The sequence below is a fragment of the Calypte anna genome, chromosome 4A (genome assembly GCF_003957555.1).
Source record: "Calypte anna isolate BGI_N300 chromosome 4A, bCalAnn1_v1.p, whole genome shotgun sequence".
NCBI classification, from domain to species: domain Eukaryota; kingdom Metazoa; phylum Chordata; class Aves; order Apodiformes; family Trochilidae; genus Calypte; species Calypte anna.
Genome location: NC_044248.1, coordinates 25820029 through 25845324, shown reverse-complemented (window position 1 = coordinate 25845324; position 25296 = coordinate 25820029). Strand labels below are relative to the sequence as shown.

At 38.1% G+C, this 25296-nt stretch overlaps 1 protein-coding gene across 1 annotated transcript; it reads left to right on the top strand.

Annotated features, from left to right (window-relative positions):
• The first annotated feature begins 4195 nt into the window (after positions 1-4195).
• NEIL3 (nei like DNA glycosylase 3) lies at positions 4196-24865 on the top strand. Its single transcript, XM_030450011.1, has 10 exons — positions 4196-4324; positions 7158-7273; positions 10850-10984; positions 12061-12274; positions 13478-13552; positions 16041-16207; positions 19165-19334; positions 21443-21842; positions 23697-23871; positions 24675-24865. Exons 1-10 carry the CDS (start codon positions 4196-4198, stop codon positions 24846-24848), a joined length of 1755 nt encoding a protein of 584 aa, XP_030305871.1. The 3' UTR covers positions 24849-24865.
• Positions 24866-25296: the final 431 nt, after the last annotated feature.

Below are 25296 nucleotides of genomic sequence, written 5' to 3'. Positions count from 1 at the left end.
TCTATCTTGGATGCACTATTATGTCATTAAAAAACTGTATCAACAATAACTTGCCCAACAATTACAGTGCTGCTATTTAGATACTTTTTACCTAAAAGCCATCCTGATTTAGAGTTCAGCATTGGGCATTTGTTTCAAACTATAAATCTGTCAGACTCTTACACTGCTATATATCATCCTCCCTTGTTCTCGTGGGTGACTTTAACCTGCTGGACGTCTGCTGGGGACTCCACACAGCAGACAGGAGGCAGTCTAGGAGATTCCTAGAGTGTACAGAAGATAATTTCCTGCTCCAGCTGGTAAATGAGCCCACCAGGGATGGAGCCCCACTTGACCTTCTTTTCACAAACAGAGAGGGGCTGGTGAGAGATGTAGTAGTCAGTGGACGTCTGGGACTCAGCGATCATGAAATAATAGAGTTTTCAATACTCAGGGATACAAGGAGGGTCGTCAATAAAACCTCTATATTGGACTTCCAGAGGGCAGATTTTGGCCTATTCAGAAGACTAGTCCAGAGCATACCCTGGGAAACAGCCCTTAAAAACAAAGGGGTCCAGGAGCGATGGACGTACTTCAAGGAGCAAGTTTTGAAAGCACAGGAGCAGGCTGTCCCGGTGTGCCGAAAGGCAAGCCGGTGGGGAAGACGACCGGCCTGGCTGAACAGGGAGACTTTGAAAGAAATTAGGGTTAAGAAGAGGGCATACCGATTATGGAAAAAAGGGCTAACTACTCAGGAGGAATTTAGGAATACAGTTATGTTGTGTAGAAAGAAAATCAGAGAGACAAAGGCACAACTTGAACTGAATCTCGCCACCTCTGTGAAGGATAACAAAAAGTCCTTTTACAGATACATCAATGGCAAAAGGAGGGGCAAGGAAAACATCCATTCTTTACTGGACATGGGCAGGAATATAGTTGTCAAAGATGAAGAAAAGGCTGAGGTATTTAACACCTTCTTTGCCTCAGTTTTCAACAGTAAGACAGGTTATCCTGAGGACAGCTGGCTCCTTGATCTTATAGAAGGTGACAAGAATCTAAACAGCCTCCCGGTAATCCAGAAGGAAACAGTCAGTGACCTATTGAACAGCTTGGATCCCCACAAGCCTATGGAACCAGATGTGATCCACCCAAGGGTGATGAGGGAGCTGGCAGAAGAGCTCGCCAAGTCTCCCTCTATCATCTACCAACAGTCCTGGCTCACTGGGGACATCCCAGATGATTGGAAGTTGGCGAATGTCACGCCAATCCACAAAAAGGGCTGGAAGGAGAACCCGGAAAACTACAGGCCCGTCAGCCTGACCTCAGTGCCTGGCAGGGTCATGGAACAGATCATCCTCAGTGTAATCACACAGCACCTGCAGGATGGACAGGGGATCAGACCCAGCCAGCACGGGGTTAGGAAGGGCAGGTCATGCCTGACCAACCTGATCTCCTTTTATGATCAGGTGACCCATCTGGTGGATGAGGGGAAGGCTGTGGATGTGGTCTACCTGGACTTCAGCAAGGCCTTTGACACCGTCTCCCACAGCATCCTCCTGAAAAAGCTGTCAGTCCACAGCTTGGACAGGAGCACCCTGTGCTGGGTTAGGAACTGGCTGGAGGGCCGGGCCCAGAGAGTGGTGTTGAACGGGCCTGCATCCAGTTGGCAGCCGGTCACTAGTGGTGTCCCCCAGGGATCAGTGTTGGGCCCAGTTCTGTTCAATATCTTTATTGATGATTTAGATGAGGGGATTGAGTCCATCATCAGCAAATTTGCAGATGACACTAAGCTGGGGGGGAGTGTCGTTCAGCTGGAAGGCAGGAGGGCTCTGCAGAGGGACCTGGATAGACTGGAGAGTTGGGCTGATTCCAACGGGATGAGGTTTAACACGGCCAAGTGCCAGGTCCTGCACTTTGGCCACAACAACCCCAAGCAGAGCTACAGGCTGGGGACAGAGTGGCTGAGAGCAGCCAGACAGAAAGGGACCTTGGAGTTTGGATTGACAGGAAGCTGAACATGAGCCAGCAGTGTGCCCAGGTAGCCAAGAAGGCCAATGGCACCCTGGCCTGTATCAGGAACAGCGTGGCCAGCAGGTCCAAGGAAGTGATTCTGCCCCTGTACTCAGCGCTGGTGAGGCCACACCTCGAGTCCTGTGTCCAGTTCTGGGCCCCAGATATTGAGGTCCTGGAGCAGGTCCAAAGGAGGGCAACCAGGCTGGTGAAGGGACTCGAGCACAGATCCTATGAGGAGAGGCTGAGGGAGTTGGGGCTGTTCAACCTGGAGGAGGCTCAGGGGAGACCTCATCACTCTCTACAACTACCTGAAAGGAGGCCGTAGCCAGGTTGGGGTTGGTCTCTTTTCCCAGGCAACTCTCAGCAAAACAAGAGGGCACGGTCTTAAGTTGTGCCGGGGGAGGTTTAGGTTGGATATTAGAAAGAATTTCTTTACAGAGAGGGTGATCAGGCATTGGAATAGGCTGCCCCGGGAAGTAGTGGATTCTCCGTCCCTGGGGATATTTAAAAAAAGACTGGATGTGGCACTCAGTGCCATGGTCTAGTAACTGCAGCAGTAGGTCCCTTCCAACCCAGCCAATTCTATGATTTCCCCTCTTCCCCACATTGCAACAGTATTCTTAAAGACTTTTCTTCAAGCTAAGAAATTCCCAAATGTTTATCAATAACCACCAAACCCTGTAATATAAAGCTCAACAACAACAAGTTTGTAAGTACCTGGAATTCAGCTTCTAGTGGAATAAAAGCACATGCAAAAAGTGAGTTACTGGAGAATCTCTTGTTAAAATTCACTGTTTACATGAGTGGAAAAAGGAGTAGGGAACCCTAATGAATGGTTTGTATTGCAGCTTCTGATGCACCTGCAGAATTAGATGTGAAACTGAAACCCAATCAACTGTAACATAGTGCAGAAACCCTCTACTGGAAAATATCCAGTTATATAAAATCCCTTATCATGAAAACCATTGTATTTGATGGCCAAGTAACAGGAATTTTTATTAACTGTACTTTTAAGATGTTAACATATGAATAAAGAAACTCAAGTTACATACCAGTTTCTAACTGCCTTGAAAGAACAGAAAGGCAAGACTCAAGCACAGGAGAAACATTAATACGTTTTACATACCATCTGGGAACTTAGGTAACTTCTGCTGACTACTGAGCTTAATTCTCTGGTTAACAGTTGCCATTTTGTTTTTCTTTAGAATGATAACAGCAAAACCATCACATCCAAAAAAAAAAAATAAAAAAAAAAAAAATCAATACACCTGCAACAAAGGGTTGCATATCCTCACTTCAGCAGCACACCTGAATTCGCATTTTTTTTTCAGCAAACAAAATTACTTTAATCTGATTAGTTACTTCCTTTCAGGAAAAAAAAAAAAAAAAGACAACTCTTACAAATAAGATGTACTAGATTGAACCCAGATAAAAGACTGGCTATGGACTGCGAAGAGATTTTGATTAGTGTGAGTATACCTCATGACATGACACTAGAAAATGGTGTCTAATATTCTACCTTAAAATCCAAGTTCCCGCAATCTTAAAACTCATGGAGTTTGCTACATCCATTCTTATTTCAAATGCTGCAGGGAAAATGAGTACTTGCCTTGTGTAAACTTGGACTTACTGCAAAAACCTATTAAATATTGAGTTTATTTTTATTAAGGCTGAAATTAACTTCCAACCGTGCATTAAATAAGTCTTAAAAGAATATGTTCTTGCAAGGGTACTTCAGACAATACCAGGAATAGTTACTGATAATTAGATACCGGAGGACATCAAAAGTTCACACTTAAGAGCAAAAAAAAAAAAAAGGATATACCGTGTTTTCCCTGAAGGGTCTCACAAAGCAAAGCTTTCTGATTACCGTTCCCGTCCATGAAAAATGTTGTCTAAGCTTAACCACCCCCTGGCCGGCACTGCGAAACCAACACGCGGCCCCTTAGGCCGGGACCGCCTCTGCCCGGCCCCACTCCGGCCCCGGCTGCTGCTACTGCTGCTGCTCCCCGCTCCCATGCGAGGGCTCCGCCCCGGTCACCCCTCACCCAGCCCTGAGCGTCCCTGCCGTGACTTCCTGTCAGACCATGGCAGCCTGGCGGGCAGGGACCGGGGGCGGGACGAGCGCCGTCGCGGCAGCACCGCCCATAGGAGAGCGGCAAATTTGAAGGGAAGAGGAGGGCTGGCGCCCTGTAGTGCAGCCATGGTGGAGGGCCCAGGCTGCACGCTTCACGGAGAGAGACTGCGGGCGCGGGTGCGGCGGGGACAGGCGGTGCGGAGAGTGCGGGGCAGCGCCTCACCAGCCGGAGCTGGAGCCGGAGCCGGCGGCGCGGTGAGCGGCGAGGCCGGGCCTTGGCGGAGCAGCCGCCTCTCCTCAGAGGGGAGGCGGGGGGTGCAGAGCTTGGGTGTGCGTGGCGGCAAACTGCGCTGGGTTTCAGGAGACGAAACGGTCTCGGAGGCGTCAGGAACCGCTGGGGCGGGGCTGAGCTGGTGCCGCCGCCGTGGCCGCCCCGCCTGCGCTCCTGCGCCTCAGTGCCATCGTCTGGGCGGAGCGTGCATACTGAGTTTAATCTCCGTTTAAATAATAAAATATTCTCGGCGTGAACATAATAAGTAAGCCTTCCAGGTAAGAGGTGTAAAGAGGTGCGGAAGATGTGGAAACATAAGTTATTTTTGGAAATAGGGAAAAGTTTTTAGAGTTGCTCGTGTTCACTTACAGCAGCTTTTAAAATATCATTTAGCTTCAGGAAGCTGACAGTACAAAGAAATTTATAGTTGCAACTCCTAATTTGATTTTTTTTTGTAATCTTCTAAGTTTTCACAAGTCTGAACGAAACACAGTAAGAGAAGGGTACACATTGACCTACACAAAACCAGCTTTTAACTCTAGAACTTTTTTTTTTTAAAGCTAATTTTAATTAGAACAGCTATTTAAATAATTGGCATCTGCTCTCAGTGTGCACGGTATGTAATTTCTTTATTAGTTTTTATCCTTCCTCTTTGTAGCATAAAATAATTCACCACTACAAAACTCACAGGGCTTGTGAGAGCTGGTAGAAGCTGAGATGTCAATGAGCAGGCTTAGCTGGTGAGCTGTGGTGATCCAGTCCTGGGATTTTGATTACAGAGGTGACTAGGTGACTTTCTTTTCATTCACAGTTTTGCTCAACTGTGAGAAACTGTGCTTTGCTTATGTCCCAAAGTAAGTATATTAGATGCCTGCATTAAATCACCTCAGGACAGACTATTCATTGTGAAATGCCCATCACAAAGGTCTTGGGCTTTTTAGATCTCACATAACCATAGCTAAAGCCCTGGCTGCTGGCGAAGACTGCGCTATTTGAGAGTCTGCACATGATGACTGTAAGGACTCACCTGATACTTAAGTGGTATGAATTTAACTTAAAATGTTTTGAAAACAAATTAAAAAAATGAATTTTCCATTTTGGTTACTTCTTTCTCTGGTTCAGTAAATGTAAAGTAAAGTAAAGTAAATGTTGTTGCACTCTGACTTATTTTTTTTGGAAGGGGTGAACTGTTTACATGAGAGCAAAATTTTGCTTTCTTCATATTTTGATAATAGGCAATCTAAGTGATGTTGATGTTACACAAGAAATATTTTTCTACTTGACAATAATAATCATAAAACTCGTAAAATGTATAGCATTTCAAGATAATATGGAAGGAGATGGTATAGAGAGCAGCTCTGAAATTGCACTAACTAGCTGAAGCCTTGCTGATTTGCTGGAGTTGCTTTCACACATATTTGCATTGCAATTGAGCGTTGTGATTGAAGCATATCTGAGTTTTTCAGTTAGGGCTCTGATGATGGTGAATATCCTGCTTGTAGATTGAACCGACCTTCTGAGCACCTAGAGATGCTTGTCTAGGCAGGCTGAGAGAAACTAACTAGCAGAAACTTAAGTTCAGCATTTGCAGAACTTTCAGAGTCCTGCTCTTAGTACAGAATAATGTTGTGCAGTAGCACAGGCCTGGGTGCTGGCCAGGTGGGAAACAGCTCCACAGGTGAAATACCACCTAAGTCTAAGTTGCTAGTGTGCCCTTCCAAGGAAAAGAGCTGTGCTAACAAGTGTAGCCAGCAGGCCGAGGAGAGTGATTCTTGCCTCTGAGGCTATATCTGGATTACTGTGTCTGGTTTTCAGTTCCCCATTAGGAAAACAGACTAACATGTTAGTGAGTCCCTTGGTTTGATTAACAGGCTGAAGCACATGATACATGAGGAGAGGCTCATAGAGCTGGGCTTTTATTGCCTCTTCAGCTACCAAATAGGTATGAAGGAGGTAGAGCTAGACTCTTGTCAAAGGTGCACAGCAGCATGAGAGGCAGCAGATGCAGGGTATTCAGAAAAATTTTCTATTCCATCATGATAATAGTGAAGCCCTAGAACAAGTGCATGAAGAGAGACAGAGACAGAGAGACTGAGAAGTCTCTGTTGCTGGAGCTACTCTGAAGTTGACTGGACAAGGCCAGGCAACTTGTAGAGATCTTTTCTTTCAGTATCAGTGGACTTTAATGTGCTTAGCAAGAAAAGATTATTGCTTCAGTTTCAAAATTATCTTGTCCTCTCATAGTGTCCCACCTGCTGCTGAGTGCCTTCTGAGATTAAGCTTTCATCTAGGAGGAAAAAAGAAATATATTCGTGGCTCAGTGGAGGCTTTTCTGTAATACACTGTGCCTCATGTGAAACACTGAAAGTGTAGGATTAGCTCGGATAGAAACTCCATTGAGAGGCATTTGGAGAAGGATGTAGGTCTGCAAATGACAGAATTGTCAGTACCATGACAAGTATTTCAATTATTTATAATATTCAAACTATACCTGTTTAGTTTATGTTGGCCTGAAACTCTTAATGTGAATTCATGCCTTGCAAGAAAGGGCAGAAAATACCCAGATACAAAGGATTTGTTGTTTCAGTTCTGGAGAGAATGAATGAAGTTATGACAGCACTAGCAATAGTGACTATCTCTTTCCTGGGTTAATAGTCTCATTGGTTTTTAGAGCTGCTTAAGGAAAAAAAAGGCTTAATATTGCCCAAGTTGGAAAATTAGTTCATACAGCTACCTCCTGTATGTGTACTAATGCTAGAATCAAAGTAACGTAAATTTTATTTCTCTTTTTTTATGTTTGTATTTACTTATTTTCAGACTGCTGCAAGTGAGGAGAGAACCTCTGGTCATGATTTCCTTATCGGACATGTTTACAGGGGTGTGGAGACATTGGGAAAGGAACTTTTCATGTATTTTGATGAGAAAGCTTTGAGGTAAGAAGTGAAAAAAAGGCTTCCTTTATGTTCAGACTGTATGTCTGTTGCAGAGTCATCTTGTTCTTGCTAATGTCAGTTTCAGAGATTTAAAGTTTAGTGTTACTGATAAACTTCTCAACAGCCTCTCTGCAGTTCTGGACATTCTGGATGTAGTTACTTACATTTTCAGATAATTAACTGTTTTATTCTCAGCCTAGGATTCCATGTAAAGGTGTCTGAAAAGGACAGTTATTCCTTGAAATGTCTTGTTATGAAAAGGAAATTGCATTATCTATGGGCAAAACTTGGAGTAGTTCATGCAGTTACAGTTACCTAAAGTCTTCCATTACAATCTGTACTTACAATTTCTTTTAACTTTCCTTAAGAAATTTAGACTGTGCTTCTATGCTTAATTTTTAGTGATCAATTGCTCTGACAATATACTCAGGAAAAAATTGTCAAACTCAAAATGCCTGTGTGTGTGTATATATTTATGCTGCCTTTCTTTCTTTAAGCAATATTAGCAACTCCCTGGTTCTGAAACTTGGTGGGTTAATAGTTTGGGTACCATAAATGCATCTCAACTTTTGTGTCTAGGTGACCATGTCACCTAGAAAAGTGGTAAAACTAGCAGATTGTTGTTTGCAGATCTTGTGTTTGTTGGCACGTTTAGGATTGTGTCATATGCTTTAGACCTTTGGAAATCTCCTTTAACAAGCTACCAAGGTTGTTTTGGTATTCTAGTTCACCTTTTAAATTTAATATGCTTCTGTATTGCAAAGTCAACTAAAAATTAATTTAATCAAACGCACATTGTGTTGGATTATTAAAAAAACCAACCAACCAAACCATTGTTCTTTATGGTAATTAGTATAGAAAAATATGTAAGGCCCTTAAACAAGTGAAGCTTGAATTCAATGCTTTTTTTCCACCTTCTACTTGGAATGTAATTTTAATCTTTCTTAATCTTTAAAAGGGAAGAAAACACCATTTCTGACTGTAGTCTTTGTCACCTAGTGACTGATTTTGATCAGAGGTGTAAAGTTATGAATGTTGTTAATTTACAGCCAATGACATCAACAAATACCTTTCAATGATGTGAAGTAGTGTATTGCCAGTGGCACTGCTGGCAAACTGGAATGGAACTGAAAATGCTTGACTGCAAGACCAACAGTTTACAGTGGCTGCATGCTAGATAAATTAAGGCAGTGACACTAGTAATTACCTGGGATGATGTGTAGACTGATCTTTGGTACCAGGGGCCTGCTAGTTAGGAGATACAGTGTTATATGTTGGGTTTTTTTTCTCTAAAGAGATGCAACTAGTCCTACAAGCATGTACCTGTCTTTACATTACCATCATACAAGTAACTGGGAGGACAGGACTGCATATGTGTTTAAAGCAACCTGCGTTTGTGAAGGATAGTAATATGGTCATAATCATTTTATCTTCCTTTTTATTGCACTTTAGGAAATAGAAATGGAGGAGAAAGAGCAGTTTTGAAAAAGGAAAAGATTATAAAAGTTTATAAAGGAAGATTAAAATAAAAAAAGCGGGGGAAGTAACTGAGACAGGTGTTAGTCTCTTAAAAATGAGTATTGCATGGATTACAAATGGATTAGATAAGCAAAAGACTAAGCTGTACAATAAGAAAACATTGTTTCCATAGACTGTATTGCATTACCAGAAGAAAAAAACATATTACTAAGGAATGTAAGGAAACATTTTGCTAAATTTCTCTTCTTGTGGCAAGTTCTAGTACGGTAAATAGAATCCTTTGAACCAGAATGGTTTTTAGTAATTCTTAAGCTTTCTAGCCAATGCAATAACTTATTATCAAGTGATAACTGAAGGTTTTCATGAAGTACAATAAGCTTAATTTTTCATTTTTCATCAATTCTTTGGGTATTGTAGCTTTAAGAAACTGTTCTTAAGAAGTTCCTTTAGTTACTTACCTGACTGGAAATGTAGAAATTATTTAAACAAAAGATTTCCCTTACATGGAAGGCAGAAGTCAGTTATCTGATAATGAAGAGCTTCATGTATGTTATGCATCTTAAACTTGTGGAGGCTACATAGAGAAAGGCTTCAGAAAATGCATTTTACAGCAGTCTAAGATTGGCTTCCAGGGAGAGGAAATAAGTAATATGCCTTCAAAGGTTCTGTTATTTCTGTATTAATGCTAACTCATATACAGGCCTTTCTTGTCATTAGAATGGTTAACTGATAGACTGATTCTGTATCTGTACAAAGTTTCTAAATGTAACAAATCCAGCTTTTGTCTGCTGAGATGACCTATGAAAAACTGGTAGTTCTGCTGAAATAACATTGTGTATGACACACACCTTGTGGAAGACTGAGCCATGAATGGTTATTAACTCATTTTATGCTCCTGGATTTTCTCAAGTGGGGAATGACTGCCTGGTGGGAGAAGATAACCTGTCCATGAAATTATTTTATACCATTTGGCTTCTGCTTGCTTGACTTGCAAATGAAGAGGAAACTTCTGAAGTGTTGCCATGTTGTGGATAGCAATTAGCAAATGAGGTTCAGTGTACTTGCAATCTATGCTGGCCAAGGTTTTGGTTTTTTTAAGACTACAAAGGAGCAATGACACCTTCTGAAGAAATCAGTACTTGTACGATGTATATCCTTTTAAAGAAGGACATTAAAGTCACTGAAGAAAATCAAGTTTTTTTTTTAACAATCTGATTTTTTTTCCCTACTTCACCTTGAAAGTTAAATAATCAAAGTTGAAAACAATTGCCTCATATTTGTGAGTTGCTTCCAATACACAATGCATAGAAGTAGAGCACTCTCTCTGTCTTACGGTTTTTTGAACATAGGAGGTGAAATTATAATAAATATAATGCATGAGACTGTAGTCTAGAAGTCAAACTTTTCCTTTGCTTAAGTACTAGCTCCTGGTAGATTATAAAATGTAAGACCTCTTACGCTAGTCATGTGTAAAAGATGAAAGAGTCTGTTCCATTCCTTTGCCATTTGTGCATTTTTCAGCTTATGTATTTTGGGTTTTTTTTAATTGACCTGCAGGTTTTTCCTTAGTTGTATGTAAAGAAAAGCAGAAAATAACATATGGCAGATGTTAATTATTTTGTTTATGGTATTATTGTATATAACTTTGATATGATAACAGTGCTGGCAATGTGAAAACTGAAATCTTTGCTTTCATACCAGGTGGATTATGCTTGATTTAACAGAAAATTGCCTGGTAAAGTAGCCTCATTTCTTTTAACCTCCCTGAGGACTTGAGAACCAATGCTGGAATACCAGTGTGTCAAGTGAAAAAATTCCAAGCATGGTACATAAGAAAAGTATGTTACATAGTGATCAGGTTTCACTTCTTTATAATGAATGTGAAGAGCACTGGAAAACTTCTAGGTTTTGGAGTGTTTCTGACTTGGGTAGGGTAGGTTTGGGATTTGAGCACTACGCAAGCAAATGGCTAGAATTAATACACATACATACTGACTTTAGAAGCTAAGAATAATTCATAATTTTAATAAATTGACTAGTCTGATGCTAGGAAACATTGTTAAGAAAATATCCTTAACAACTCTCTTTCTCCTTAAGGATTCACTTTGGTATGAACGGTTCCATGCGCATTAATCCTGATGGAAGCAAAGACAGGAATGGAGATGTACCAGGTTTGGAGATACAGCTTACAGAGGACACAGTTTGTTTTTTTGAGGTGACAGTAGAATACAGGTAAAGCAGAAACTAAAATAAACCAAACAAACTACACACGGCTTGATTTATTTCTTTTTATAGCATTCTTTTGAGAACAGAATGAAAAATCACAACTTAAGTGCTTGAATGAAAGCCATCATAGACATAAAGAAAAAAACCTTTTTTAAGCACATCATATTTATTGGTATAATAATTGTGTTACTTTTAAAATGAGAATTTACATACAGGTAAAGTAGCTCTGTGCTTTAGCCTTATCAGATAGCTTCAAGACTGACAATGAAAGCTGGATTTAATTCCATCTGTAGATCTGAATGCTGAACCCTGTTGTGCCTGGAATTTACAAGCAAGTTTCAAAATAAGGATCTGTGATGGTTACTTATTTCAAATTTTTATACTTCCAAAGTTGTGGGGTGTTTTTCTTTTCAGAAGGGGATTATTTCTGTTAGTGTCAATTAGTTCTAATTAACATCCAGTGAATGTTTTTTTTCCATCAGCATTTTTTTTATCACTGCAAACGAAATTAAATAGCAAGCTTAATTTTAAAGCATTTGAGGCTCTTGGGTGAAAAGGAGCATGTAAATTCAGGTAACATATATATACATATTTAATATTACAAAACATAAAAGCTAAGGCAAGACTTCAGCTTCTTGTACTGCATTGTTTTCTAACAATATGTTCAGTTTAAAATTATGCTTAAATAAAGTTTAAGAAAAAGTATCTTTTGTCATTTTGTGATGGTGCAAATGTGTGGTCTTTCCATGTTGGAAGTTTAAAAGCAAGGTTTAAAAGTTTTAAAAGGTTTTTAGTTTTAAAGCAAGAACCTGGCAATTATTTTTCAAACTAATATAAACAGAGTGAAGATGATCTCTTGTACATTAGACCAGATGCATGTTCCATTCATGTATCACTGAGCTGGCTTTGATGGGGGTGGCTAATGTAATGTCTCTGTCTCTTCTTGCCACTAGGATTTTCATGGTTTCTGTTACCTGCATATAATGTTCTCTTATACTTTCATGTGTTGTTTTTAAAACCATACCACTATACTGGCTTATAATTAAAATAAAATTAAATCTTAATGTATTTTTCTCTTCCAGAAGTGCAGCTGAGAGTGAGCAGAAAGTGAGAATGATGGAAAGCTTGGATGTTTGCTCTCCCAAGTTTAGCTTCTCAAGAGCAGAAAGTGAAATTAAGCAGCAGAAAGCGCGCCTGTTGTGTGATGTGTTACTGGATCAAGGAGTATTACCTGGAGTGGGAAATATTATAAAAAATGAAGCATTGTTTGACAGTGGTCTCCATCCAGCTGTGAAGGTGGGTGAAATGTCTCAATATTTTTTTAATGACACCAAAGTATTTAGAAAGTATTAAGAATGTAAATACATATTTATATAACATTTTGTCATCTTATTATCTTAATTTTATCTTCTGTCATTTCTTAAGTTATTCTAAGACACTTAGTTAATGCTTTATTGTAACTGGATATATTTGTCCTGGTATTCCTTGGAACCTGTAGCTGCTGCTCCTGCCTCGGAGTGGCATATTTTATGGGGCTAAGCCTTTTCTCCTGCAACTTTAAATCTCTTCTTAGTAGGAAATTCATTTAACTTTCAAATCCTGACTTTTGCATCCTGTTGTGCTATCATTAGATTTTCAGCCTATAAATAAAGCAAAATGAAGAGGTGAAGCTTGTTTAGTTTTCTTTGTTCTCTTACTATCCAGAATAGTTTATGTGGCAGGGTTGATTGTTTTTGCATCTGTGGCTTCCACTTCCTGTCCTGCTGGTTGTCATAATTTGCTCTTCTACCATTGTTCACCAAGCTTTAATTGGTTAAGGTCTTAAAGCATACGCCTCCAAACTTGGGTTGAAAAGAAGTCTGATGTTTGCAAAACAGATTTAGGTAACATTGATTGAGAATGTAAAGGAAAGTTGTTAAAGATGGTAACTGAAAGGCTTTTTAAATGGAATATTTCTGAAAGTTCTTTATAGGATTAGTCTGGATTTTAATTGTATATGCCATGAAAACTGACAGAGGAAAGAAAAATGTGACTCAAAATTTTGATTTCTTAAAAGTTTTTGTTGATAGATCTTTCTAATTGTAATGCATTTATCTCAAGTATTCTTCCTGGATATCTCACAGGAAAGAGCCTCTGATATATAGGTCCCTGAGACAATGAAGATGGAACTAAGAATTGTTGACCCCACATGACTGCTGTGATCAGCAACTGTTAGGTCAATATAGAGGAAGAAAATCAAAATTTTTACCTAATTCTTTATGTGGATGAGGCAAAGTACATTGTTTGGTATCCACACAATGAATTTGTGTAGTATAGAATATGAAAATCTACTATGTTACTGAGATAATGTTTATAATGTAAAGTCAGAGAATTGTCATAACAGGAAGCAATGAAATTCCACGTAAGCCAAAGATGTTCAAAAGTGCCCCTGCTTTTACAGGTCTTTCTGATGTTGTCCCTTAGAATCATAATATTCTAAAAATAATTCTTGTCTTACAGGTTTGCCAACTGACAGATAAGCATATATGTCACTTGGTGAAAATGACACGTGACTTTAGCCTGCTTTTCTATAAGGTATTGGCACATGTTTCTGAGAAACCTCAAAAACTTAACCCTGGTATGTTAGGTGTATGTGGTAAACTAGTGGAAAGAGTAAAAAAATGCAGCAGGACACGCATTTCCATGAATAGGAATGTTGCTGTGCTCTTTATTAATTGTGAATTGCTAAATGATGGAAAGGTGGGGGAGTTTGGGCTGTAAGAATGTGCACAGTTTGACTCAGTAGCAGCAGAAGTTTGACAGGTGCTCCCTGAGGGCCAGTTCAGTTTGGCAGTGAATGTGCTGTAATGTCACTATGAACATATCATCAGAATTGATGTTGATTAAGCACACACTGATATGTATGATAACATAAAGGTCATTCTTCAGACTGGGAACTAGAAATTGCCCCAGGAAAGTATGAAGGTAATTCATGGGGCTTCCTTTATGAAACATGAAATAGAAAGTATATTTATTTGACTAAACACATTCTAACTTCCAATAACTTCTTTTTTTTTCTAACCAAAACAACTTTTTTGGTGGCTAAAGGGAAAAAAATTCTTTCTTCTCCCTACTGCCACGTTTCCTTCCTTATAAACTGTAATTCCTGGTTGCTCTTAAACTTGACAAAATAGAGAATTTGACCTAATTCTTCTAAGTTTTTCTTTAAGCTACATGCAGAGAAATAAACAGCAGCAGTAAAATTCTTTGGTATTCATGAAAGGCAAGAAACTAGTGCTACTAAAATTATTATTTTTTGGTAGTCTAGGAGGAGGGCACCTAATTTTCCTAATAGTGTCTGATTCATAAAGGCTAAAAATGTAATTTATTAGTCTGCTTCAATGTCAGCTTTTCCCCTACTCACTGAAGAAAAGTTTAGTCTGCTGGCTAGGGCAGTGTTTTCATTCTTCAGACTTAATACTGAAGTCTACCAGTAAAGAGAGAGCATCTAGTTCTGCAACAGCTGTGATACTGATTTAAATGTGTCATTGGCTAAACTGAGAAAGTTTAACTTTTTTGTTTATTGTCAGACTAAAAGACTTTTCCAAAACTTTTATCCTCTATTCATAGCAAGTACTCACCAGGCAAGGGCTTTTAAAGGAGAGCTAGCACCCACATTGAGACTCAAAGATAAAAAAAAAATTACTAACAGGGTTAGTACTTGATCATTTTTTTTATAGGCTGTTAGAGAATGTTTGTTATAATTGCACCATGTAATTTGTATTAGCACCTTACAGATGTAAAGATGAGGAATCTTGTTTATGTCAAAAGCTGTTCCTTTGGTTTTTAAATAGCTCAATGGGAGGAAACTACTAATAAGAAAATAACTGTAAGCCTAGAGGAAAAATCTTGAAGAAAGCGAATGGCTTGTGAATATTCAAGTAAATATATATTAGTAATTCCTTCAGATTAAATTACTACATTGTACTGGAAAAAGCATTCTCATTCAACAAGGCTGATGAATAAGAGCAGAGTGAAATCAAATGTGCTGTGCTCAATGACTGGGAAGACTCCAAGATCTTCATGTGTTTGGAAGCCAGGGCTATTGAACCCTGCCAGAGCTGGGCTGGTATTGCTGGGCCAGCTGTGGTATCATTTCAACTTTGCCCAAGGTCATTTTAGTGCAGCAGCTCATGTGGCTCTGCGGACTTGGCTGCATCTCTACTGGACTTTTGTCATTTGAGTTTTTGGGTTTTTTTGTCGGTTTGGTTTTCTGCCAGTTTTAGCTGGGATATGCCTATCCTGACTCCATGTGAACTGTCTCCTGAAGCGTGCCTGCATGTCAGCCCTCTGGAGTCTCTTAGGTCACTGGCACCTTTGGGCTTTTATTGTACTTACTTTAAAATGTCTTTGCTAGGATCTGTCGTGCTTGCCATAGCATCAAGTGCCTTTTTGTGAGCCAACTTTTCTCTCCCAGCCAGTGCTAAGACAAAGCTGAGCAACTTTACTGGGCACTGCCTGACTCCTACAATATCTCTGGAATAATTCTATTTTAGGAAAGCTGATTAACCCAGATTGTATCATCATATCTGAACTGGCTCTGTGGTGTATTTTTTCTTTTTGGGTTGAGTGAAGGTGGTGCTGGTTTTGTCTTCTGTTTATTTTCTTTTTGTTTTGTATGCTGCATTGATTTGAGCTCACCAGCTTTATAAGAACACTGCTGCAGGTGTCAGATCAAAGATGACTGATGCTGAATCATAGTTAGCTGGTCCAACTGAATTGGGGGGTCCTTCACATACATTTATTTGCACCATGCTAGTGTGTTGGGGTTTTTTTGTTTGTTTTGTGTCCTTGATTATGTGGAGAATTCCAGACACTGTTCTACCTTGTTTAACGTAAATTCTTTTTTTAAAATAATATGAAAACAGAAGATAGCTCTTATAAGTGTGCCTGAAATATCTTCATGTAGTCACTGAACAGTCAGTTTATGTAGGGTTTTTATTTTCTCTTCAGTTGAACTCTAAGACTGACATAAAATTCATACTGGATCTCTAACTTGAATTTTAAACATGTTCTGTTTTAGTGTCGCAAAACTGGGTCTCCCCTCTACAAGCACTACAAAGTTTATAAGCGCCCAACCTGTGGGCAGTGTAATGGGAAGATCACTGTGTGTCGTTTAGGAGAGAACAACAGGATGACTTATTTCTGCTCTGGATGTCAAAAGGCAGATCCCCAGCTTGTCAATGTTAGGTATGATGTTAACTTTATAGCACTTTGAAGCAGTTTACCTCAAAATGCTGTTACAGGAAGATGTCACTTCCAGATAGAGTGGATCCTATCAACTGAATATTTAAATTCAGTTGACTTAACAAACGAAAAATGTTTTGGCTATTAGTATTTAAAAATGGTTAAAAACTTTGCTTATTTCATACTATTTCTTAGGCCACATCTGTTATGAAATAGCTATTACTCTAATCAAATGTAGGTTTTATAAAATAATTAGGAGTGCTTGGAATCATTTACTGCTTCTGGAAAAATTTCCCCTTGCTCTTGGTGTTACCAATATAAAGTGCTTGGAATTTTACACACAAGTGAGTAGAGTGGCATAAGAAAGGTAGAAACTTGTCTCTGTTTCTCTGTTTTTGTAGGATAGGCCAGTGGCAGAATATCTAGGTAGCTGGGTATCTGTGCTTTTTTTGTTTTTCCTGGTTGTGGAATTACACTGAGAACTAAAACTTCAGTAAATTCAGAGTGCAGCAAATGGTGAAGGGTCTTTTTTTCCCTCTTATCAGATTTGGAAAGCTTTTACTGCAGGTGTGACACAGAGACACTTTTTCTACATAAATTTTACTAGAAGCATCTTTCTTCCTTTACTCTAAAAAAAGCACAAAATGCATTTGATATCAGAAAGGGTGAAAAGGTAAAAGTTTTAAAAGCACCTTATTCAGACTCTTACATACCTATGTTATTCTTGAAAATTGTCATCTGAGCTTTAAGAATATCACTTTTTTTTAATACTGAAATCCGTCAATCTAATAAAAGATACTGCTGCATTTTCCGAACTTTGCTTTCATTAGCGTGTGTATATGTATTTTTAGATAAGATTTACAGAACACAAATCCCTCTCCCACCTCAAACCTTCTTTCAAGATTCAGATGACTGAAGGGATTTTGGTTAAACTTAAAAGTAACTTTTGGATAGAGATCAAATATAGAAAACTGAGCGAGGAAGATAAATATTTCACATGGTGATAACCCCAATCTGCTGTATTTTCAGAAAGTAATAATGAGAAGTGTATTGCAGATTGGTAGGAAGACAGCTATGTTTTGAATCAGACAGCTAGAAAAGGATGCAAGGAAAAAAACGCCAACTCTTTCTTTCTCTTATTCTAGAACAAGTAATTACTCATTTTCTTTTGTTTTGTTAAACGAACAATTAGAGAAAACCATGGTAATGGTAGCTATAAAAGGTCATTTCTTGTACTGTCCTCATCCTAATGGTCAGGTCTTTGTGTTCCACTGCTCTCTTTTCTATTATGCAGTAACTTAACAAATAAAACTAGGTTTAGCTGAAGTGGTTTTTCTGCCATTCCAAGCTGTTCATAGTGGAAGACTGAAAGGCATTCCTGTTATCTGACTGATTTGCTACAGGTCATAAACTGTAGAATTTAACCCAGTGGTTCCTGGGGTAAATTGAGAAACTTACATTTTTGCACAACTGAAAAAATGAAGAAAGCACCTATTATACACTTACCTCATAAAATTTAAATGTCCCTTGAATCTTTAAAATATGCTTTTGCCTTGTATTTCATGTTCCACATTGGGTGGGGAATGACATGATGGATGGTCCAGGGGGACATATGGACTTAGACTTCAAAACATGGAATGCTGAATATATTCTGCCTAGTATATTTTGGCTGAGGAGAACAAGTGATATAATAATGTGAAAATATCAATTTTTAACACTTCCAGTTCAGCTGTTTTCTTACCTAGCCACATTATCTTGGTGAATGCAACTGTAATGTTTGTTTTACCTCTTGATGGCACAGGATCTCTGGTATTTCAGCAGTTCTCATCCTCCTTAGTTTTTCTGTTGTGGAAGACATGGTAGCTAGCATTATCTTAGAAATACAGCCGGTTAAAGAAAGTTATAATTACTGAGTACATGGCAGGTCTAAAGAGTGTCCTAACTGTTCCCAAGTACAACATTTGCATGATTAATTGAAGTGCTTAAATTCTTAGATTTAAAAAAAAAAAGTACCTAAAATTTACATAATTTCATAAAATCTATGGAGAGAAATGCTTGACATCTTATCAAACATAGTACTTAAAATTTTACATACAAAACTTATGAACAGTTAAGTTCAAGTTACATTTAAGATGCTAACAATGTTCAGATACTATAGCAAGATTTGTCCTTGGTACCATGTAATGACTGTAAAATAGTAACTATAATTTTAAATCAAGTGTATCAACATAGGAGGTATTATAATATACAGGAAAATAAATAAATCTATAGAAGTGTGGAGTACAGTTTTTGTTCACCTGTCAAGCTAGGACATTCCTGAATTCTTTCTGATGAACAGGAAAAAAGAAAAACCAACCAAACAAAAATATCCTTAATTCTGAACAGGCTCCTAAATGTTAAAACTTTTTTCAGCAAATGGGTTCACATAAAGACTTCAGCTTTCCAGGTTTTCAATTCTGTCAGTTTTAACAGCCCAACAGATAATAATGTAGTCTTATGGGTGCCATTTAAATAAGAGGAAAAAAAATTGTTTACTAGGTTATGTGACTTTCTGTAGTTCAGCCTCTTCATACAGGAATGCATTTGTTAGTGTTCTGTACAAGGGATAGGAGAAGATGTACTGACACAATCTCTCACTAAGTTTCTTGCTGCAGTACTTCAAAATGGTAGAGAATTTGAGAGATGGGCATTGTGCTGGAAAGCACATCAGTTAATAATTAACTGTCCATTTTTGTTTGAATATTTTTATTTGTATTCTGCACCATCAGGAAAGATTTGTCCTTGAGGTAAAGAAAAAAAATAAATCAAACTCTAACCATGACATTCTGTCCAAACTATGATATGCAGGCATAACGCTGTGTACTGCTTGTTCTCTAGCCCTGTGCCTCCCTGCACATAGTGGGAAGGCAATTTGTAGAAGGAACATCACAAAAGACTAACATCATTCTTTTGTTTCCCAGCAAACTGCCAACTAGAAACAGCCTAATTGGCTGGGCATATGGCAGGGAGTCGTCTTCTAATGAACGTGTTGCTCAGAAATCTGAAGAGGAGTGGATATGTGTGTGCTGTACCCTAATAAATAAACCTTCTGCTGAAATTTGTGATGCCTGTTTGACTTCAAGGCCTGAAGGTATTGAAAGGTTGTCTGGAACCTCTAATGGGAATGGGGGGAGGGTTGTAGTTTTGACGCAGTTTTTGGAACTATAGAACTGTAGAAGTCTCTCTGAATTGTATTTATATAACATTAGCTAACTTAGTCAGATTTTGGGGAAATCTTAAACAGGCAATCATGGAAACTTGCTTGTCTTAAACCCTATTGAAAGTGTCTTGTATTACACCTTGTGCAGGCAGGGTTCTATAGACAAGCCTCTGCAGTGACCCTTTATTAGGTTTCTACTGGGGCAAGGAGTGAGACAAAATGGCATTCTTTCAACTCTCCTTAAAATTACTAGATAATAGCAGCATATGTCTGCAGTAATCACCAGGGTGCAGAAAGTAATCATCATTCTTGTGTGAACAAAAGCATCATATTTTGGTACCCTTTCCAAAAAGATGTCAAGTTTCTGAGGGGCTATTTTTTTGCCTCCATGTTCAAAGTAAGGGTGGTTTTGGACTTAGTATCTGAATTTGTTTTGTCTCTCATTGGAGCTTTTATTGCTGCAATCTTGACTCAAAAATGTTTTTATTTAGGCTTCAGGACCTACTTTTAAAAGGTCACTGAATTTATCTACATGATTCAAAGAATATATGCTGAAATCAGAATTAAAGATTTCTGTAGCTTTGGTACTGTGAGCCATTATTTCCCAAGTGCCTCCAAATTCTCAGTCTGTGAAAAAAATCACAGAATCACAAAATTAGGGACCTTTCAAGGAAGGGACCTTGAAAGAAATGCCTTTATGGTACTGATCTCTGTTCTTATGAAATAATGTATTCAATGTTTTGTTGGGTTGTTTTTGTTTTGTTTGTTTGGGGTTTTTTTTTTGAAGTAGTGCTTCATTCTAGTTATCCTTTTATGAATGGAGTGATGAGTGTGAAACTCTAATCTTACACTTGCTGAAGTCCATTTCTTCAAGCCAGGAATCAAAAAAAGTGTGTCTTCCTGCCTTACGTGAATCTCGTTGCCAGCAGAACCTAATAATAATTCTTGAATAATTCTTCTGCAAAACCAGCATCAGAAACCTGAAAGTCTGATTTATCCACAGGCTCAGATTTACCAATTAACATTTATCATGGAATGAATACTGTCAGCTGAGCCTATATAATGGCATGTGCACAATTGCTTTACTTTAAATTTGTAACAAAATCCTGTTCCTTCCCCTGTGCTTCTGAGTTTCATGTACTTTTACATTTCACTTACTTAGTTATATGCCATTACTGAGAACAGCCTGGCATCTGAAGATGTGTTAGACTTGGTGGAAAATTATTACAAAAATTCTTTTTAAAAAAATAAGAATTAGGAGGGGTATTTGAGACCTTAAACAGTACTTTGCTTGCCTCTGTCTTTCAGACTTTAAGATTCCTTGCCTTCTCACTTCATTCATCATCTACAAATGCCTTATTTATTAAACTGGCATTAATAAATCCCATTCTTTTGGAATGATTATTTGCCCATTATGTGGGCCTCTGATTCTATGAAGAAATATTCTGTTGTTCATGTCAGGAAATAAATGTAAATGTCTGGATTTGCTTGCTGCTTAAGCCTCTTCCAGTAAGGGTTCAGTTAGGTTGGATGTGCACAATGTTTGGAAAGTGTGGGAACTGTGAAAACACTATAAAACCCAACAAATAAATATTCCTTTTTGTGTCAACACTAAAACAATACTTTAAAAATGGATAACATATTGCTGCTGGAGGTACCATAACCTGTGATCTCCCAGTGCTGGGATTATAAAAGGTTATTTTGAAAAAATAGTAATATTTTGTTCCCTGTATTTGGGTGAAATTCAATTTTGTATGAATTCTCCAATAGTTTTCATTTACAGAGTACTATTCACATCTGGTTCTATTCAAGCAATAGTAATTTTATCCAACACACGTTGTATGCTACTCAAAAGTGCATGAGCAGTTTTATTGTAAGAAATTTGGTACTATATCTAATCTGTGACAGGTTTTGAGGTCTTTCAAGATGCTATGGTAAATTTACTTTTTCACTCTCTGTATGAGTTATGAATACAGACTAGAAATACAATGTATTGGTCTACAGCGATACATTATAACCAGTAACTTATTTTTTCTTAGTTCCAAAGACAAAGGATGAAGCTTCTGGAGCCTTTAATGTAAACTTACTGAAGTACCCTTGTAATGAATTCAGAAAACCAGACACAGAAATAAAGATCAATAGGAAAGCTGCATTTGGAACTACAACTCTTGTCTTAACAGATCTTGGCAACAAAGCTGTTTTGAGAAATAATACCCAAATCTCTGATGGACTCTCTGAGTGTGTTGCTCCAAAAAGCAACTGCTACCAGATCCAAAACAAAGTCTCCCAGGCTGGGGGCAGTACAGACAAAGATTGTTCAGCACATCCGACTGCTATGGCTTTGTCCTCGTGTCAGGCAGCGCTCTCTTTCACACACGTACAGAAGAAACAGAAAACTGGTCACCTACCCTCTGTTCACCAGTATAATATAGAAGTCAGGTATGTGTTCTGCAATGTAAACAGCCTTTTTATAGTTCCATAAATTAGTTTTATCTCTGATTAATGGAATACTGTGCTATTGTGTTCAGATATGGTTGTCTTTGGATTCCTGCCAGAAGTAACTTATTCTTGGGTAACTATAAAATTACAGATTTCAAAAGTCCTGAATGACCTTGGCTGCTAGTGGAAGAGTCCTGATTTTGGGATTTGGCCAGGACTTCTGTAAACTATAAAGCTGTTCCTATGGAACAGGAGAACAGAGCTATAATAGGTCAGCTAGCAGAGCTCTGCCTAAGGATTTGTCTGATCTGAGCACTCCAGTTGCTATCTGCTTAGATCTTGAAGCTATTATGAAAGATGAGAGAGGAAAACTAACTGAATGGATGTATTCTGATTAAAGTCAATTAGCAGTTTTTAGCTAGCAGTTTTCAACATTCTTCCATTATATGAAGCTCTGTAGCTCTGTACCTTGATGAACCTCCCATCATTATTTTAACTTTTCTCCCTGTCCTATATGTAACTACTTCAATACTCTCCCCATCCTGAATTTTTATTTACATGGCTCTATTCAGACACATCAATTGCCTAGTTAATAGAAATGTGAGAACTCATTGGAGTTTTCAAGGAAAAGTTGTGCACATGTACAACAGTAATGGGGCTGGAATGTAGATGTCATAGTGGTAAATTCACTATGAATGTAAAAGATATTAATGATCTGCAAAATGTTTAGTCATGTCTGGTTTGAAATACAGAAATTATTTTTTGCATTGATGAAGCACCAATTTTGAAACAGGATTTCACAGGCTAGCCAGGTTAGGCTGTATGAACATCCTTTCTCCTTGCTGTCTCAAGTAGAGGACTACAGAGCACTGAGGAAGTAGTCAGGATAATTGAAAATACAAAGAAGTTCAAACAAGACATGAAATAATATCAATCATGATGATGGGCAGAATACAGTAAGTGATCAACTTAAACATTAAAAAACCAAAACCACAGAAAAACCAAGAACCCCAGCAAAAAACAAACCCAAGCACTTCGTAAGAAAAAAAAACAAACTAATTTTATGGTTTTTGTTTTGTTTTAATGAGGTGTTGGGGAAAAAATATCTAAAGGGCTATAATCTTCCAGTCATAAAAGAGAATGTAAAAATCCTAAGATGATAATTAATAATTTTTTTTCCACTCTGGTTTCATCACTACTTTTCTGCTCTGTAAATATATTACATTACATACAAATGTCAGAGCATTAATCTTTTCCATGTTACAGGGTTTATATAAAACCCTGTGTATTTCCTTCAGATAATCTCTTGACTATCTCAATCATGAGAAAGAAAGGAACTTTAACCCATTTGGAAAACACATCTGTAGCTGGATTACTTGCCCAGATATGATATGGAACTTTAGTTTATATATGATTAGAACTTTTAGTTTTGATGTGATTACTGGAACTTTTTAGTAAAGACGGTGGGAGACTTTTCTGCGGTGCATACAAATACCTTTAACCTGGAGTAATTGCTTAGTCTCTTTCTCACTGAGAGCAGAATACTCTTTTAGAATGTGGTGGAATTTGGGGTGGGTAGTGTCTAGAGGGTGGTAGTATTTTTGTTTTGCAGACTAATTTAAAATGTGGGCTAATGCTGGAGAACCTGATACACCTGCAAGAACAAGAGTTGTTTATTCACTACTAGCAAATGTTCAGCTTTAGAGGCACAATAGGTGCCTTAGGGAAGTAAATTCTCTGTCACTAAAAGTACACTGAGCGAGCTATTGTAATGGCAGGAGGGAGTTCTTTGGCTGTAGTGTTGGTAATCCCTTTAACATTATGCAGGAGTCATTTTGTAACCTGTCATTACAGAAAATCTCAAGATAATGTGACAGATGATACTCAGGTGTTCAGCATGGACCATCCTCGCTGCACTAAACACAACCGCCTCTGCAGCCTCCGAGTTGTGAGAAAGGATGGAGAAAACAAGGGCAGGCAGTTTTACAGCTGTCCTCTACCCAGAGAAACTCAATGCAACTACTTTCAAGTATGTATAATACTTCTGGGCCTGTTTTTTAATAAGTACTTCTTCCTGCAGCCTCCTTGCCCCATTAATACAAAGTTGTGAACAGATATGATGCATTTAACTGAAGTAGTTTAATATACTTTTGCACACTGAATTGAAACTAAAAGTATAATGGTGGCTATAAACTTAGGAATTTTAGTTACTTCTCTTCCTGCCTGTGCAAATGCTCTTGATCTTCCATGTTATGTAGCACAGATGCATAGCAGAAATATTGGTTAGAAGGTACAGGTCATTTAGTTCAGCCTTTGGCTTCAAGGAGGACTATGGCAAACCCTAGATCTAGACATCAAACACATTTATTTCTAGCCAAAATCTTGAAAACTTCCCAAGGATGAAGATTCTGGTATCTGCCTGGGCAACTGCTCCTGCTGTTGTTCTTATATCTAACCTGACCTTCCCATCTTGAACTGGTGACTATTGCTCCTTGCTATGAATGTATGGAGTGTACTGAGGAGAATTTGACTTGGTCACCTTACCACCAGGTAGTTAGTAGATGAACTCAAGACAGTAATGACTATAATGCCTTGATATGAAGAAAAATACATGTTATTAATGTTATACCATTTCAAGTGTGTGCAGTTGCAATTAATATTAAAGAAAAATCTAAAATCAGTGATCAGAAATAAAACTGTCTTACCTACTAAGAAGAGTTTCTGTTAGGGCATCCCCTTTATATCTTGTTTCTATTGACAGTTATAAAATAAGGAATTCATAGCCATCCATCACATGCTAAAACTGTGCCTCGAACTTGTTTATTTTGGCAGTGGGCTGACTTGAATTTTCCATTTTGTAACCATGGCAAGCGATGTGTTATGAAGACTGTACTGAAGATTGGTCCCAATAATGGAAAGAACTTTTTTGTGTGCCCTCTCGAAAAGGAAAAACAATGTGGCTTTTTCCAATGGGCAGAGAATGGACCAGGTATGCAGGCTATTTGATGATGATATTCTAGTTATCTGCTCTTGAGAATATCTTAAATGCACACAGCTTTCTGAGTAATTTTGGTTTTGTCTTGGCTTTTTCCTTGTTCACTGGTTAATTAGTAAAATAGCTCCAACAATGTTAAGAACTGCAGATTTGGAAGCAGTGATTTTATATAGTCCTATAAAAATTAAAAACTTCTGGTATGCTGCATGCGATTTTGAAATAAACATTTAGCTTGCAATATATTATGATATACTGATATACTTTTAACAAAAAAATTGAACTGTTTTTTCTTTTCATGAAAATATTGCTGAAGTTTGTCAGCACTGCATATTTTCAAGCATGTGATTTATAGTATAGATAACAATCTATATTAGTATTTTGAATTGGCAGACTTTTTCATAAATGTAAGCATGTCTTTAATAAAAGTGAATAAAAAGTCAATATATATTTTTAAATACT